The 19,602-nt window shown below is 37.0% G+C and overlaps 1 protein-coding gene across 50 annotated transcripts in view; it reads right to left on the bottom strand.

Annotated features, from left to right (window-relative positions):
• nav3 (neuron navigator 3) overlaps positions 1-19,602 on the bottom strand; it is a 367,745-nt gene that overhangs the window by 70,262 nt on the left and 277,881 nt on the right. For 42 of the 50 annotated variants that reach the window (NM_001443135.1, NM_001443136.1, XM_087247448.1 and 39 more), the window contains 3 exons: positions 16,458-17,472; positions 9,276-9,388; positions 189-297 (listed from right to left, as the gene is read on the bottom strand). In NM_001443135.1, coding sequence (NP_001430064.1) covers positions 189-297; positions 9,276-9,388; positions 16,458-17,472 — 1,237 coding nt within the window. Of the gene's footprint in view, positions 1-188; positions 298-5,855; positions 6,865-9,275; positions 9,389-16,457; positions 17,473-19,602 lie in introns of those variants that run through there. The other 8 variants (XM_087247477.1, XM_087247479.1, XM_087247481.1 and 5 more) reach the window with 2 other exon arrangements.

The raw sequence follows: 19,602 nt of genomic DNA, 5'->3' as shown, positions 1-19,602 counted from the left end.
GATCAGCTGAATGAATTAAAAATTTGGTAAAACTCAACTGTCTAACTCTAGGGGAGTTGTAAAATGGGCCTATTTCCCTAAAAAGTAATGTTACTTTAAGAGCATGATGGTCCACCAGTTTCACTGTCTAAATTTTGTTATTCCATAAGCTAATCTTCTCTGGGCATTTTGACGATTTTAACACTAACCTGTGGGTAATCTGCGTCCCCCGTAAACTGGACATGGTTTCTTCCAGATTCTGTCTCAGATCAGCAATGTTCTTCACTGTACGCATCCGTCTAGTTTCTGGATCTTCTCCTGTTGGAAAAATAATAAAACATTGGTTATTGTCCCTGTTACTGGCACCAAGTCACTTGCTTGTAAATACTCTGTACGGCAGAGCAGACTCGGCATATAAAGCAGTCAAACATGCTGTGGCCAGCGGTTAGCGGGAGGAGGCTGTCTGCTCACGCATGTCAACTCAGATGCTGAAGTTACAGCTTGCTGTGCAGCTGACGGGATAAAGGGACAGATTTCACGGTCATCACTTTTTCGCGGAGCACGAAGTAATCCGTAAGCTATGACACCTCTTTTTAACCTCTAAGCTAGGCTCAAAGTTTGGCTGAAGCATGAAACATTTGGCCTTTTACTGCACATATTTTCATCCTCATTTTTTTACAGAAGCAAAAAAAATAAAATAATAAATTAATTAATAAATAAATAAATAAAGAAAATTCATAATATTTGTTCATTGATTTGTTAAGTGACAACTAAGTGTGTTTTGTGTATTGTGAGTCATTGCATTATTTACTTGTCTTATTTGTTTAAACGTCTTCAATAGGTAACATAATTCAAAAACACACAAAAACGTTTCTGTTTTCTGTACTTTCTTGTCATTTAAATGCACCCACTTTCACATACACAGGTTTCCACATCCAATTAGAGACCCAGATACTGCATCCAATCATATCTGAATATGAAATATTACATCCAAATAACACACTATGATGTTAAACACTTTAAAGCTTCATAGTAAATTAATAAAGAAATGCTCAGAATTTACTTACCCCGAAGTGATTCCAAATCTTTCTAAGTTTATTTCTTTTGTTGAACACAAAATAAGATATTTTGAAGAAACCTGAAAAAACTGCAACCAATTACTACCATTATAGGAAAACAATCATAAAATGGAAGTAATTGTTTACAAGTTTTTCTCTTTTTAATTCTTGTGCTCAACGGAAGAAAGGTTTGGAATAAGTTAAGGGTAAGTAATGGATAACAGATAACTTTCATTCATGGGTGTATTATCTCTTTAAGTATGTTTTTTTATGTGGTTGATGTTGCTGTAGAGTAGTCTTACTTTGTCTAAGCATTTTATATGATCAAATCAAAATCTGTCCAATTTAACATATCTGTACACGCACTTCAATATTTCCCAAGTGACCAACATTCAAAACAAATCACATTTACACAAAACTATTTTCAACAGAAATTCTCACTTGTCAAACACCTCTGGGTCAAACCTTTTCTCCCGTCTATGTAAACACCAGTTCATATTGTGTGTTTGTATTCCTATGCTGTTGTTTGGAAAGCTGGATACACACTTAAAGACACTTATTACCTGTTTCTCAAATGATTATTTATACATACTTTGCACTACATACTCAACAGTGTAGTGTGTAAAAAGTAAAGTTGTTTTTTACAGTGAGCAGCAATCATTTAAACATGACTCCAGCAGCCTGAGTGGAACATCTGTCTGAGAGGCTTGAAGACTGATGAAGTGCGAAAGCATTTGTGAGTGTGTAATGACAAATTGCACTCTGAAAGTGATATGAAAAGATGAATAAAGGGCCACCAGAAACAACTGGTAAAATTCTTGTGGATCCAGCCTTCCATATTGTACAGATTTGTTATACATAGTGCAAACAAAATATTTCTATAATTTAAAAACTGTAGAGGGAGAGAGATTAATTAAGCTAATTGTAATTAAGCTTTTTTTGCCATTGGTTGCATTATACATTAAAAAATATGATTTTTTTTTGCCATTTATTTAGTTTTTCGACAATAAAAACCCATTGTTTTTATTGTAAGACATCTGTTTCCCATGTTTAAATATTAAAACATTTTTTTTTAAAGGTACTAATTTGTTTTGATATTTTGTTGTTTATGAATTGACTTGGCAATTACATGTCGCCTAGAAGGCATATGAGTATCTGTGGACTCTTCTTAATATTTGGTAATATTTGTTAATATTTGCTAACATGTTCTTTAACATAACAATATAAATACAACTAAAATATTAATAGTAATACTAATAATACAACATACTGTCATACTTGTTGTTTGGAGCTCATGCCTAAACCAAAAATAAAAGTGATAAATTAAGACCACTATATATTTTTTGGACCGAACCTAAAAATACAATAAAGGACAAACAGGACGTGTTTGCATTCTCAAACTACTTGAGCATTCTGTCCTATTATGGTCACATCTTGTGACATGTTGTTTCGGTTCATTTAAATATTTTTGGTCCATTTAGTGTTGATCAAATTTTATTTTGATGTAAACCGAGACCCACTTTTCCAATAGTCTCTGCCATCATGCACACCAAGGATTGGTTGACAACATTCACACTTACTCAAATTAACTGTACTAACATAGCAATCACACCAGAGTTCATTTAATCCTGCCAAACCTGCCAAGTGTGAAAACACCCACGAGAGACACATTCATCATCATATATTTATCATATCTCCTACCAAATATCTTCATTAAAGGTATTTCATTTCAGCATATAAACATAAATTATTAAAGCTAAGACTATAATCAAACAAAAATTAAACACTTACTATCACTAATTTAACTAGCTGACCAACCTGAAGCATGACCTCAGCACAAACAAACTCATTTAGAGTCATATAGACCTCTCTGTTACCCACAAGATTTGTTTTATGGGTCTGTAATGGACCATTCAGCCGAACTGTGTAGGGCAAATAAAGTAATTTCACTCTCCCTGCCAGCACTAGCCCACAAACAGAGCTACAGGACAATTTAAAACCCACACACACATGCAGCAGGTGCATGGTTATTTGAAGTGCATGTTAATGCTGGAAATGAACAAAAAAAATTATAAGAGCTTCTGAATGGAAATTTGATGATTAAGAGGGCTCTGGGTGGTATAACTGCACTTGCTGCCCTCCAGGTGGACAGACACATTTCTGTAAGCACCACTTGAGCCTGTCAGTAGCGATGGAGGGTGTGAGGACACACCGCTGGCTCTGTCTGATCAGATGGTAGTTGAGGGTTTGTAGTGATTTAACCTCATTGTGCCAGACTGAAAGCTAGAGTCTGCAAGCTTCAAACTGGGATCTGTGACTGCATAGTGCGGTTTGTGTTTTGCATAATTCAGAGCTGTGTTGTGCGTATCACTCATTTCAAGGCAAATGCAAATGTGTGACACAGCAGATTTCCGCACCCTCATAGCAGAGAGGTTTGTCATTTATATATTGTGTTATAGATGTAGTAGTAAAGTCATATTTAATTATAAATGTGAAAAATGGTCATTTATCTGTTGTTTTCACACAGAGTAGCCTTATTTAAAAGTAGACATTTATGCAGCCCTGTCTTATGTCTGTGAGGGAACAATTCATGGATATTCAGCTCTTCTTTTCTCACATATTTTTCAGTCATGTTGACACAAGACTAGAAAGCACTCCTTGTCTCTTATTATCTTACAAAAACATTGTTTTTACAATACATATATATATATATATATATATATATATATATATATATATATATATATATATATATATATATATATATATATATATATATAAATTTTTTATACATATATATTTTTTAAATAAATTAAATGAAATTCTTATCTTCTTTCATTAAATATTTTTTTTGGCTTAGTCTCTATATCTGCGGAATAAACCACCAAGTATTCCAGCAAACAGAATTGTTTATGAAGGTGATGCCCTTTCAGCCAAAGCCCAGTACTGGGAAACACCAATACAGACTTATTCACACACAGAATCATACACTATGGCCTGGCCTACAGCGTATGGACTGTGGGTGAAACTGGAGCACCCGGAGGAAACCCACGCCAACACCAACATATACACACTTCACATAAAAGTGCCAACAGGTCTAGCCAGGACTCGAACCAGTTTCTTGCTGTGAGGCGACAGTGCTAAACACTGAGCCACTATGCCGCCTTCTTATTCTTATCTGTTTGATCAAATGCACAGCACTGCTGAAAACCTAGTTTCTGAAGAAGTTTATAAACTCACAGAGCTGGGTGCACCTCTGAAAGGATCTTGTAGACATGGCACCAAACAAATATATACACTATTTTATGCCTTCCTAAATCACATAAATGCAGCTATTCTCTCAATGAAATCCATATGATCCATTTAGCAATGAAGCTAGAGTCACCGGGCAGACAGAAGCCCTGCCCATGATGTAAATCCACGTCTATTGTGAGATAAATTTGACTTGTGAATGAAGCAATGATTTATGATGATTTAGCATGATTTATTCGCACGTTACGCGTCTAGTGTAAACACAGCATTATGTTTTGATGTTTTTTTAGATACATGTGCTTCTCATCCAAGAGAAGTTGTTGCTTGTCATAAGCATTACCCAGTGAACCTCTAAACCAGAACCAAAATCAAAAGCAAATATAAGAGAATAGTGCAGTGACCACACTGTTTTAGCTTGATTTTACATTGTTTTATTTCTTGTGTGAACCTGTGCTTTAATTAACTTTAACCCGATCGCTCTACATCACAAAAACAACACAGTACAAAGAGAGAGCAAACTGACATCATCAGAAAAGTTGTCCATAGATAGGTGAGCAAACTAATTTGATTACAGACACTGCTGTGTGTGGTATTTATTTGCTATTGCGGAAGAATAAAATAACAAAATAATGCTTATTTGTTAATAATTAGTTGCTTTAAATATCATGGTGTGAAAAGTTGTTGGCATTATACTGCTCTTTATCTGTGAAATGTATACTTAAATGTTTTTGTGATTTCATAAAAATCTAGGCTGACGTTTTAAAAGAATCTGTGTTAAGTGTAATACTTAAGATTATATAGTGACAGTTCGCCCCAAAAATCACTTACTGACTTTCATGTCATTTCGAACTTTTATATTTCACAACGATAGTTCAAAGAATGCTGCAGACTAAACAACATCCAAACTGCAAACTTTCATTTTGGCCAAAAAAAACAAAGAATTTTGTAAACACAATCCTTGTGTTTAACAGAAGAAATACATTCACATAAGTTTAGAATGACATGAAGGCAAGTAAATAATTTTACCCAGAAAATTTTTAGGTGAACAATCCCTTTATATTTTAGCAGCAGTAACAGTGAAAGAAAAGAAACAGCCCCTCCAAACATTCCCTCCATTAACTCAAATGCTGTGTGAAAGAATGTTATCATACTGAACTACAGGGAACTGAATTACCTAAATAAGATGATAGTGGTGGGCTTGCAAACAAACAGCCCTGTGGTTGACGGTTAACACTAGATGGGAGAGGAATAAAAGCATGGATCACACAGACAGGATGGTAAATAGAACTATTGATCAAAGCGGCAGACAGCATGACAACACTTCCATAGCCAGGAGGTGAATCTAGCTGCTAAATGCTCTTCTATAGCATGATCCGTCATCCATAATTCACCCAGACATCTCATAGAACACTTTCTGATGCAGTTATACACATGCGCAATCCATAGTTCAGGGGTGAAAAAGACCATTAGCACAGCAATGCTCTAGCAAGTCACAATAAAACACTGCTACAGTATGTTACCGATGAGATTGAGAGACCATGTGTGGCTATGCGGCATGGCACTTACGGCGTGTTTTGGGGTTCAAAACCTGCTCCAAGTCACCAAGCATAGTGAGTATAACCTCTTTATCCAGCTGTGCTTGCTCATCTCTGGCACTCTCAAGCTCCCAGTCTCCTCCAGTGCCTGCTGGACCAGCCTGGGGTTCCTTATCAGCACTGTTGCCCACGTTCTCTACCAACTCCGGCCGGTGGTGCTGATGAGCAGATGCCATTCTGCTGGACTTACGACCCCAGGGAACAGGTATAAGGGAGTGTTCGGATTGAGAAAGCATCTTGGTGAGGGACAGCGAGAGTGACCGAGCTCGGATGCTGCTGTCTGGGTTTCGACGTGCACCACCTCTGGCATGTTGTGGCGAGGGCGAAGTAGACGACGTCCCGGAGGCTGACAAAGGTGGGCAAGCTGGTTCATCCAGCTCAAAGGCATAAACCCTCTGCTCCCCATCACTAAGAAGTACAAGATTTCCAAGAGATCGCTGTTTGCGGAGATTTAGGTTGTCCGGGAGTGGCTGTGGAGACTTACGAGGCGGGCTGCCACCTTGGAACACAGAAAACTCGGCTCCTCGCTTCATAATTTCACACGTTCTTTAGAATCCAGTGCACTTTTTATTCCTTTTCCTTAAGTTTGTTCCTCCTCACATGATCTGAGAGCCTCAGGTGGCTGCTGGCACAGACGCTCAGTCGCAAAGCTGCCCCTTGCACCAGGGAGCTTCAAATACCATCCTGCCCACACACACACTCTCTCGCTGCAGCCAATAACCAGCATCCAGGTGCATACACTGACAGCGCACTCCTCCTGTCTTCCTCCTCTATCAGTTGTATCCTTCAATGCAGCACGGAGGCTTGCGGGAACAGATCTGCACCAGATTTTGCTCAAATTGTGATACACGTCCTTCACGGCATTTCCCCCCTCTTCCTGATTCTCTCCCAGCAACCGAAGACTCTTCACACACTCTGTCTATTAATTACCGGCTGGAGTGAGCGCATGTGGTTCGCTCCAAGGGACAGCGGCAGAGACTGAGTGTGTGTGTGTGCGCGCTCCGAGATGCAAGCTCAGGGTCCGCCTGCTTCTTTTAACATGTTGTAAGCTGCTTCCTTCTCTTCATCCATCTCTCTTTTTCTTCTCTCTGATTCACTTTGCAGCTATGATGGCTGTTGCTGTTAGCTACCGAGTCAGAACACACCTTCACAGCAAAGCAGGTAGTTGTGTATATGTGTGTGTGTGTTTGCTGTGGGAATAGCGCAAGACTAAACTGGCTTGTAACACTGTGATTTCTTATCAGAATCTCTTCACACTGGTGAGGGGTGTTAAAATGACGCATTTGGAAATGCTGAAGCACACAAATAATCTACGAGAAAATAATGAATTCTAGGTTGTTTTCAAAATTTACAGACTACATTCTCCAATAGCCTATATAAAATATGCAGTTCATGTAGTATAAACACCTTTCTTTATATAATAAATCTGTCTATGGTCTCCTGACCAGATATTTGATTAAATAACAGCACTGAGCTTATAGGGTTTATCAAGGGTTCAGCATTGTGTGTGTGTGTTTGGATAAGAAACTTCTCCATTGATTAATCTGCATCAAAATCCAACCAGCCATCCATCTAGATGTGTAAAACACAACAGGTGCATGCAAAGATTCAGTTCTTAGTCTTGCGAAGTAGTGGAACAAATTTTACAACTGGGCGTAACCCACAATGCACCTCAACAGGAAGTGAGTTCTTGAGGTTAACATCTATAAGTAGTCTATGTGAGGGTTTCCCTAACTGCATCACTGGTCAAACCACAGGATTTCAAACATGACCAGATGTAGACAAATCCTGCAAACATGCTACCCAAGAGAAAAGATTTTTTTTTGTCAGATAGTCTCTTTCATATTCTTGTCTTTCATAAATTTCTAAATTCTGTCCAAAATTAGTATTATTTATCTCAGATTTTATTTTTTTTCTGTAGGCAGCTAGCACAGAGCATAACATGGTTTAAATCATGATTTTAGAATTTGAAAGAGATGGAAAAATATAAAAATATAAGATACGGTTTACTTTTGGCTATTTAATCTTATTGCAGTACTGTAGGCGAAACTACTGAATATATTAAACGATTCATATTTGTAATTTGTAAAACTCATTTCTAATATTATATTCATATTAATCTGCAAAATAGTGGTAGCTTGTATCTAAACTGTTTAATCTGTCAGTTTCCTTAAAAGATGCCTATTAGTCAAACAAAACAACTTTTTAATAACCACCATAAATCATAGTGTTTCAAAATAGCTTTTCTAATAAATGGCAAGATAATCTGCCCTATTAGCTTAGGAAAGGTGGTAGGGAGAAGCATCTAATTTGCATTTAAAGAGACATATACAAAAACAACATATTTTTGGCTTCCATTTAAAAAAACATTTACAATAATAATCTGATTTCATAAATGGTTTGTGGGATATTAAAGCTGAAGGTTTACAGACACATTCTGCTGACGCCTAAAACCCTTTAATCTAAAACTGCTGGATACAACCCCATTCAGAATGTGTATTTATATCCTTCATTTGTTTTTACCAACACAGGATGCAATAGCAATTTTATGATTTCCTCGAATCTCATCAACAACAATTACTCCCAAATCTCTCCCAATGCAGTGAAAACCATGCAGTAAATGCCCATTTGCAAACAATAAAGTCCTCACTTTCAAAATGACCAACATCCTTGTTAATTTGCAAATACAGACCGTTTTTGTGTGTCTGTGTGTGTGTCTGCAGTGGATTCACACTAATTAAAGATTCCAGACATTTCTATACAAGCGGAAACACTAATTTATATCTCATTTAAGAAAACTGAGCTGGTTTGAGGAAAGATTTTACAGCCAACTTTTCTTTGAGCATTTTTCAATTGTTAATCATGAACAAAATGTGATCACAAAATTGATTAAGTCTCATAACAAACAGAATTAATGCAATAAACTTAAAGTGTTTGCATAGGGATAACAACATTGGCTCTGCAGAAAAATATGCACACTGAAAGTGAATTACTATAAATGCATGTCAGAGTGCACTACCATTTCCACATCTGCAGCGCAGGTAAATGCAGCATTTGGACACAATTTGCATTAATTTCTCACCGTTGCTCACCAACCGATGTGTGTGAGAGAGCCTGAGCCTTAAGCTATCAGCTGTCACATCACAAGCCCACACATATATGGAGAAATACACACACACAATCTCAGATAAACAACACATTCTGCAGCCTGGCCTCCCAAACAAGGTCGGCCTTTGTCCACCTGTCATATCTGACCTTTTCTTGCTGTGAAAGCAACATGGAGCTCGAGGCCTGCAGAGAGAATCTGTGCCTGTGTCTCAGACTGTGTGTGTGAGTGTGTGTTTGTGTGTAAAGTGTGTGTGCACATGTGCCAGTGCTCATCTTACTGTACCTGAGATCTCCTCCAGGCACTGTTTGGCGGTCTTGCCGTAGACCAGTTCTTTTGTGGGACTGAGACAAGGTTCAGGAGGGACCACGGTCGTGCAGTCGTTCTCTGAATACGTCCTGGGTGAACAAAAAACAAAACAAAAACATACGAATTAAGAGAGAAGACTTGAGTGAATTTTATTCAATTTTTTCCTCTTGGATGTATATTAAAAATTATTTAGCATCAACCCAATTTGCCACATTTGTATCAATCAATCAATTAATCATTCAGTCATTCATTCAGTCAGTCAGTCAATCAGTCAGTCAGTCAGTCAGTCAGTCAGTCAGTCAACCACCAACCACCAACCAACCAACCTACCAACCAACCAACCAACCAACCAACCAACCAACCAACCAACCAACCAATCAATCAATAAATCAATCAATCGGTAAACTCAGTGCACATTCTTGTTAAAATTGCTATATCTACAACTAAATAAATAACAAAACAGCAGTATTTAATATTTTTTGAATGAGATAAGATTTTCTTTAAATTTTATTTTTAGTACATGCCAGTAATTTTCTTTACTGTGCCATTTTATTACTTTAGACAATTAATTAATTTTTTTTTTTTTAATTATTATACTTTATATCCTTGGCAGAAAAATAAGTTTGCAAAGTTTTAGACTTTAGTTTTAGTTAACAATAATAACCCTAGAACCAGCTGACCAGTATTTTTAAAACATATATTTAAACTTTTTGTAAATATTCATTCATTCGTTCATTTTCTTTTCGGCTTAGCCCCTAATAATCAGGGGTCGCCACAGCAGCATGAACCGCCAAATCATCCAGCATATGTTTTATGCTGGGAAGCCCTTCCAGCCACAACCCAACACTGGGAAACACCCATACACTCTTGCATTTACACACATACACTACGGCCAATTTAGCTTATTCAATTTACCTATAGTGCATGTCTTTGGACTATGGGGGAAACCAGAGCACTTGGAGGAAACCCAAGCAAACAAGAGGAAAACATGCAAACTCCACACAGAAATACCCTAGAAACTGAGAACTATCCCAGCCGGGGCTCGAACCAGCGACATTCTTGCTGTGAGGTTATTGTGCTGTCCATTGTGCACTGTGACATACTTTTGTAAAAATAAATATCATAAAATTATTTACATTTTTAAAAAATGACTTTGACAATTATGTCAATTTGCTATTATAATACTAGTTCAAAGTAGTGACAGTTTATTATTAGATAAATTGTAAAAAATAAACTACAATGATTATATGTTTAAATATAAGATTAAATAAATGTCATGCAATATGTTATTTATAATGCATACTATTAACACTGGAACTAACAGAATTATTTTATTTCTAGAATTACCATTGCATACCATTATAAAAGACATCACATCGAATGTCTGTCAACATATTTAATGAAGTCATATATGTAGCTGTTACCTCACTTTCACCTGTTACATTACTTTTTTTACTTTCTCAAGAAGGTAATATGCTGTTTTGAAAAACAAATCTGAAATAAAGCTATATTTTTACCAACAGAAAGTTATATTTTTGTTATTGGGGAAAAGTATCAGACACTGAAACGGAAGCTGTCGTTTTGACTGCTATGGTAGTTGTAAGTAGAAATATCTCAGAAAATCAGAACCATTTTGTGTTTTGTAATTTTAGTAAAATAACAATGTTAGAAGAAAATATACAAATATTAAGTAAAAGTCAGGGAAATATACAGTAGATACAGTTGAAGTCAGATTTATTAGCCCCCCTGTTCATTTTCCCACCAATTTCTGTTTAACGGAGAGAAGATTTCAACAAATTTCTTAACATATTAGTTTTACTAATAATTTATTTCTAATAACTGATTTATTTTAACTTTGCCATGATGACAGTACATAATATTTGACTAGATATTTTTCAAGACACTTCTATACAGCTTAAAGTGACATTAAAGGCTTAACTAGGTTAATTAGGCAAGTTAGGGTAATTAGGCAAGTTATTGTATAACTATGGCTTGTTAGCTTAAAGAGGCTAATAATATTGAACTTAATTTTTTTTTAATTAAAAACTGCTTTCATTGTTGCCGAAATAAAACAAATAAGACTTTCTCCAAAAGAAAAGACATACTGTGAAAATGTTCTTGCTTTGTTAAACATAATTTTGGAAATATTTAATAAAAAAATAAAAATAAATAAAAGGGGGGCTAATAATTCTGACTTCAACTCTATGCATGTTTTGTTTACACTCTAATTCTAGTTTAAAGCAGTCACAGCTTAATATTGAGTAAACTGTTGTTGTTGACAACTAGTCAGGCTTTCTGGTCCCCAAAAATATAGAAAAATTGCATGCACACTCAGAGGAACTTAAACTGTATATGCATTATAACCACATCTACAACAAAGGCGTCCCAGGACACCTGCACTCGCTCAGATAAACATTCCCTCCTTCTCCCTCTCACATCCAATCCACCAGCCAAATATTTCAGTGGCATGTCATACTGTTAGTTTCACCACGTGTTCCACCAACATACTGCATTAACTGTGGCAACAAACACACATAGATACACACACACATTTATCACACAAACACTGCCTGTGAATGCAAATTCACAAATGATGCAGAAAGGTAGTGGGCTTAAAATGTCAGGTGACTTCAAGGCTTGGTGAGCTAAATGAACAAATTAAGTGATGAAATTGCATAAAACAAAACAGACAGACTCAACAGAAGGTCAGGTTAGAACACACATGCTGATTTGACGGGCTGCAGACACATCATTTCATCTGTTTTCATGCAACATCGTTGAAGCAGAGGGAAATTGATAGAAGAAGAGGCAGTGAATGGAGGGTCAGCCCACTGTTCTCCATAAATATGGAAGAAAATACAAAAAAGCGTTTTAAACCCACGTGATCTACCCACTAGACAAGGTTTTAGGCATCATCGCTCCCAGCAGGTTTAAACAGTTGGCTGCAAAATAACACTGCTTTATTTGGTTTTAAAGCAGCAGTAAACAAAGCATAATATGGCAGTCCTAGAATGTATTATGGACATTCGAAAAAGATCATTTAAAGAGTCACATATAAATATTTTCATGTATTAATCATTTTTGATTTACAATGTATGAACAGTGATAACACAACCTGAAAAAAGACACCTTTGCCATATGGGATACCACCACCTGGCATAATTATGGTTTTGGTACACATATGGACTGAATCAGAACACAAATTTTAGTGCCTCATTTTGATGTCACCTAAATGTGCTGCTTTATAATAAGATATTGACATTTTAAACCAGTAAAATGTCAATTAAAGTAGTAAAACTACTTTGAAATTATTGTTTCAGCCTGCTTACTGTACACATAGAGACATGTGTATATGATGCATGAGCAGCTCACATACTGTATGAGTTTTGAATCATTTTTGCTCCACTTAGTTTGTCCACAAGATGTCAGCACTGAAATGTGCTGAAATCTTTCATTTCGAAGTTGCCAGTTTTGAGCACTTTGATTTGGAATGACACTATAATATGGCAGCCATGACTATTTTCACTCCAAAGTACCCATAGCAGCGCGATATATGCCATTTGAAACAAACAGAATGAGTTGACAAATGCATGAGTAAAGGCAAACAGCAATAAGATCCAATAGACGGTCGATCGCTTTCACTCCAAAATGGCAGAATCACGAGGCTGTTGCTGGGCACTACTGTTTCAATGGAACGTTCTATTGAGTGTCGCCTTCTGGTCATTCTAAGCTCTTTGATAAAGGGTATAATAAATCGGCTACACATTTCAAATGATAACAAAGACATTTGTATCGACCATATCTTCTAAGAAAAAACACAAACACTGCAAGCTATTCCATGAAAGGCAGTGATTTGAAAATATCATAGTTGGTTCCTGTTTTGCTATGAACTTGTTTAATTCATTTTAATAAAGTAACTCCTATTTTTATGTTTACGTGTACATTAAAGGTTTAACAGTGTTTAATTTAAAGATGTTTTGGTTCTATAAAAGGAAATTATTTAATATCTATCAACATTGTTTTGTCGGTTTTTGCATTTAATTTTATATGCTGCTTATTTGTATTCTAAAAAACCCAGGTAAGATGGTCTAAGTTTTTTTTTATGCTAGTGTTTGCTTAAACACTTTCAAGAGTCTCTTTTCCATTCTATGACACATGAAACATATGAATCAAAGCAACATATTACCATATTCATCTATTGTTGCTCTCAGCAGTTTTCACAATCATTATATTGCTGCAAAGAGACATTCAACTGAATTTCTAATTGTAAAAATTCAAAGTGTCCTTAGCTCACCTGCTTTTAAACCATTAAAAATACTGGCCGTTATAAACAGTCTTAAAACAGTGTGCTCAACACATGGACCCATTCAAAATGCAATGTATCGTTTGGCAGCAATGCTGTCGCAGCCCTGCAGGTTTTACAGTGTCAAGCAAAGCTCTCTCTCGAGTGAGGAAGATCTGCAGTATTGGAGGGGAGTGTGATAAGGGCTCTAGTTTAAAATTCCATAAAGACTTTAGGTTATAATCCTTATGAGACGGTACTGAGAATGCCAAACACAGCTTTTAGAAAACGGCATCATTTTCCTAAGAATAATGAACCTGTGGCGGGCCAGAAAAGGAGTGACAAAGTATTTTATTTTTATTTTTATTTTTATAAGAGATGTTAAGCTCCTAAGATTCTGTTTTGTAAAGGGATGTCAGACAGAGGTCATCAGGTTTGAAAGCTATTTCTTCACGAGAGGGATTAAACTGATTACTGAACATATACAATATAATTTAACAATACATACAAAACCATTCCACTCTTGCTTTCAGTTCATTTTTAACATCAGTTTTAGTCTATGATAAGAACATTAGCACTCTCTTTTATAAGCTGACTTAGTTATGAATGCCCTTTGCCCATCAATCACATATTCTTTATTCTTCTCCCACTTCCTCTTCCTCCACTCAACCTATTCACCCTCATTAGTCATCATTTATGATGTCATCAGCCTTGGTGTGCATTGAGGAAGGCCACGCCCCTCGAACGAGGCGTTCTGGCAAACTAATCAGCAGTTCCCACTCAGGCTATTATTACTGTTGAGATGAGACATCTACCCGCTAACACTTCTTACAAAGCATTGTGCGATTGGATAGGTGAAGGAAGGGACAGATGATCAGTGGGTGTGTGTTTTTGGGTCTAAAAGCTGGTTTGATGAACTGTATATATAGATAGCTAGATCAACATATATTTTTCTGCAATTAATGATGCTTTATAATGTGTGTAAGAGCCTTTGCATGTAAAGCGGCTCTCATTCCATCTGGTCAAAGAGAACTCTTGCTAGACAGTCTATAATGAAAAGATATCTATACTGTTAATATCATTGGCCACACTCAATGAAGATGAAGGATTCGGTTTTCTGCCTTCCAATCCGTCTCATCATGAATCAATGATTATCCTTTCCAATCCTTTCCTTTTTTAATTAAATATAATTATTTGAATGAGTATTTAACTTTGAAATGATTTTAACTAATGAATAAGTTTAACACACTGATTTATGTAAGAATATTCAGGGCATTTGCCTGTCTGTGTAACTTTTTCAGGAGCCAACAAACTAGGTCAGAGGTCACGGAGACCTTGAGTGGAACTGAGGGTTGAGGACTGGAAGCAACTGTTTCTATTGTTATTTCTATGAATGAATACACAAAAATGTCTGAAGTGATTTTTTGATTTTTTTACAGGTAATTTTTTTAAAGTGATTCTACCTTTTTATTCAAGATAGACTTTGTGTATTAAGGATATTAAAACTGCCTGAATATAGATTATACCGGCTTTTAACTAGTTTTGGTAAAGATGGCTGAGAGTACACTCAGCCTTGGATAAGAAACAGATTATACTTTAAGTGTGTGTGTTCTATTTGATTGTGAATCTGTTTCACAGGTCTGGAGTCAGCTCTAAACAGTTTAGTGGATGTCTGACGTTTATGCTTAAGATATTGTTCAGAATTGTACACACAAACCCCACAGGGAAATTTTCCTTGTCTATCTGTGTTTTAACCAATCAGGTTAGAACACCTATATGTGTGACGCAGTTAATGATGTTATGTGAGAGTATAATTGTTATTGATTGTAAGCAGAGCAGCCTAGGAACTCATTGGAGTGTTATGGCTGGCTTCTGCTGATAAAACTGCAAACTATCTTTAGTAAACTTGATTTATTTATTTAAATCTCTGACTCCGGCTCTTCTTCATCTGACAGACTGGTCATTCTTTGGGTTAAACTGTATACAATCCCTACAAAGACTTCATTCAGATTTCTCTTTCAGCCTTTAATCTGACAGAAAAGTGAGGAATGATTGATTAGAAAACGACTGAATCCCGGGAAGCCCGAACTAGAAGCACCACTGTGCAGAATGTCAGAACATGTGCACTTCTCACCAGGCCATAACATTCATATGTCATAAAGACAGTCATTTCCACCTCTTAATAAACTTATATTGCTGTAGAATGTGGATTGTTTATGGTGTATCTTCATTTATAGTGAATAACAATTGTACTTATTAAATTGGCTAACTCTGTAGAGTATCTGTCTGCTTAGTGGTGTGCAGAATGAGTAAAATATGAGGTAATTATTCAGGACCTCCTGGGGAGGAGAGTTTCATCTTTGCCTGTCTATTGAGGGTAATTACAGAGACATGGTCCTGCTGTCTCGTATATAATGATAATGATTTCATGACCTAAAATAGAACCCAGGAACCCAAATCTGTCTGTTTCCCCTTTTATGTCTCTAAGACTCATTGGATATATAGCCCTGCCAGCATTAGACGTCAGCTGTGTCCATGATGAGGACATAGTAAGTTTGAAAAATGACCAACTGGCATCTGTTCTATATATAGAGGTATTTGAGCTTCCTGGGATTTCAGATTTCAAAAACTTTAACTGTTAAATAATTTTATTCAAAGAGACAAGACACGCTGATCACAATGAAAGCTCACTAGCCATTAATTATCTTGCTAGGGGAACAATGGTAGATTTAATATGACTAACTCCTCTGGGACTGAAGATGACAGTCTAGATCCTTAGTTTCTACCCACACCTTTACCAACTATCATTCACATTATGCAAAGCAGGACAAATAAAATGGAACAATCATATCCAGTCATGCTTGAGAATCACTCACCGATACATAAAGGGGGCGACTGTCGCTGTGTTGGGATGGTTATGTTGTTGCTGCTGGGGAAGCTGTACTGCTCCATTACCACCTAGAGCACAACCACCCCCCAGTCCTGAAGTGGTGGATGCAGAAAGAGCTGAGGTACTGGTTGACAACACCATGCTGGTCTTACGGTTCTCCAAGCCTCCCAGAGATCTCTGCATATATATGGACTGACTGCCCTTGTTAAGTTTGGTCTTCTCCCCACCGGTAGTTGCAGGTACACAAGATTGGGTTCCTGCAGGTTTGGAGGTTGCTGTTGGAGCTTTCAGACCAGGCTTGGGGATACTGCTGGAGGCAGGGATTGCACTTTCTTTCTTCACAGAGGCAGCGGATGTTTTGCTTCCTTTGGGGATGAGGCTAGCAATCTTGGAGCCTTTCTTTGAGGTCTCCACTATTACTGGCTCTTCTTTGGGAGGTGTGCTGGCTTTGTTCTTGGTCTTGTTCTTGTCCTCTTTGTCTTTGGGTTGTGGCAAGGACTTATTGTTGTGGTTCTTACAGTTGTTGGACTTGCTTGGGGGTGCAAATGCAGATGCAGAGGGCTTCCCCTGCTGTTTTGAGATCCCGCAGGGTGGTGTAGGACTGAAAGTTCCCTCATCTCCAAACTCTGACAAGTCATCCTCCTCCTGGAGAGCCATTTCAGCCACAGAGGGAGAGGTTCTGGATGTGGCGCGAGGGTTGAGGATCCGGAACTTTTCCAACATGGAACGCTGGTTACCGGGGGCTGATTTGGAGGCATCTGTGATTGGGGGCCGGAGGCGATCGGATGATGAGGGAGGGGTAGGGGATGAGGTTGGGCTGGGCGGCTTAGTGGCCAGCATGGACGAGGTGGCACTGTGCTTCATGTTCATGGACTTGCTGCGCCAGGTCTTTCCAGCAGTGGGAGAGGGAATGGCAGAGGCCAGCTGCTGCCCGCTGGTGCTGGAAGGCACTGAGCCACTGCCGTTCATGCTGCCTGGCAGAGGGATGCCCTTCACCGACTCTAAAACAGACCACATATTCGACACAACTGTTAGACTGATAGTACTACACTCAAGAAGTAATGCAAAGTTTATGTTTGGCAAGGAAGAAAAATGTATGACTACAGCAATTACCAAGTATTAGCATACAAGGAAAGGGATTGTGCGAGGGCAAAGTGCCCCACAAACTCATGAGGAACAGATAGTGCTCCATTCAAATCTTTACTTTGAAATCCCACTGCATACTGAAATCCCAAGCAATGCTCGAATGCACTGAGGCAGAAAATTGGCTTCTAAATTGATTTTTGAGGGATTTTAAATACTTTGTTGCTGCCAGACACACTCTTGTTCTTTGTAAATGTAGTGATGTTTTGCAAAGAATCAACATGGCTCACAGAATTCTATATCTAAACACACTTAATCCAATACATACACATCATGTTCATGTTGAGGATCTTCATATATCAATCCCCTTAGACATGACACTGCACAAAAATAAAATGTCCAGTAATGGCAGTTTACTATTGCTGTTGTTTCTTACTGCTTACCTCAGTGCCCACATAAAACACTTTAAAGCGTAAGTTTATATACCAAAATCTGTATTTTAGTGTATTATATTTTAAAAAAAAGTTATTAAACACATATATATATATATAAATCAAACACTATAAATTGGAAATCCAAAAGTTTAAAAGTTGGATTTTTTCAATCAGATACATGAAATAGCATTTTAATAAGTTTTTGTGAATTAAAAAAAACAGTCATGCATCAACGCTTATAACACAACAAAATGTAAGTAAATCTACTTAATCTCATATCAACTCAGGCTGTCCCTAACTCTGATTTGCACCCAGATGTATCAAAGACACGGGCTGAAAAATTCTAAACACAAAGGAAAAAGGGAGGAGATGGGACTTCATTGCATCCATTGAAAATCTTGTAGAGGGAACAGTGATTGGACTTTGAATGAATATTTGTGTGGATTTGGGCTTCAGTGCATGTGTCAGCTAAATTAACCCCGTCCTTGGAGATAACAGCAGCTTAAATAACAGCTTCTCTCAGACACATTCACACGCCAGACCAATGAAACAGTTACCATAGCTACCCAAATTCTCTACACCACTTTAAATGATACAAAGTGCAATGTCACTTTGGTCTGGAAAGTCTGGTAGGACACCACACACAATACAAAATAAATACATTAATGGAGGTGCTGACAACAAACATGTCACTAATGAGTTCCCATCTTAATCCACAACAGTGGGCATTAACAATTTAGTCTTTTGTGCTAACATTCTTTGTTATTTCTGACAGATCTCCACCATCTTTGTACCATAGGTGCTACCATATAAAGCTAAAAAAGTTGTGTATAAATAAAAGCAGTTTTCTTTAAAGTAATGCAGGAACTGTACATAGTGCTTCTTCAAGCTTCCTGAACTGAGCTGATGCTAGCAAATATGCTGATTCCCTCCTGCAGCCAGTGTGAATGGTGAAATTAGCTTTGTTATACAAGACTACTTAACATGCAAGTATTTGTGCCCACTACCTTGGCATCAGGCTTAAACAGTGTGAGATTTGAGTCAACAGTGAGGCGTTGTACTGAAATACAGAGGTGACTGTAACAAGGGTGTTGACAGATTTGAGGTTAAGGATTAAATCAGTTAAAGGTCAAACTCCGGATTATGAAATTTGCATTCAAGCCTGCCATAAAATCAAAGGCTATGCGCTAACTCTGTTCCAAAACCTAGTGAGCTGCATAGCAGGCTACAAAGACAGCCTTCTAACAATCACTAAACCCCATAAGGGACTAAACTGGAGCACTTCATGCAGTCAGTATTAAGAACAAAATGGGACTTAAAAACAAACTGTGGAACTTGACAAACTATCACAAAGTTTAATGCTAGCTTGTTGCTAAGCTAACAAAGTGTATAAATAACTATGGTACAGAAAATACTAAATGTTGCATCAAATAGTTTGATTTTAATAAATCAACTATACTAACTAATTCATTTATGATAATATAATATAATATAATATAATATAATATAATATAATATAATATAATATAATATAATATAATATAATATAATATAATATAATATAATATAATAAATATAACTAATAACTAATTTTAATTTAACTTATTCAACACT

The sequence above is a fragment of the Danio rerio genome, chromosome 4 (genome assembly GCF_052040795.2).
Source record: "Danio rerio strain M-AB ecotype USA chromosome 4, GRCz13ab, whole genome shotgun sequence".
NCBI classification, from domain to species: domain Eukaryota; kingdom Metazoa; phylum Chordata; class Actinopteri; order Cypriniformes; family Danionidae; genus Danio; species Danio rerio.
The sequence above is the reverse complement of the archived record's forward strand: the minus strand, read 5'-3'. Positions and strand labels throughout refer to the sequence as shown.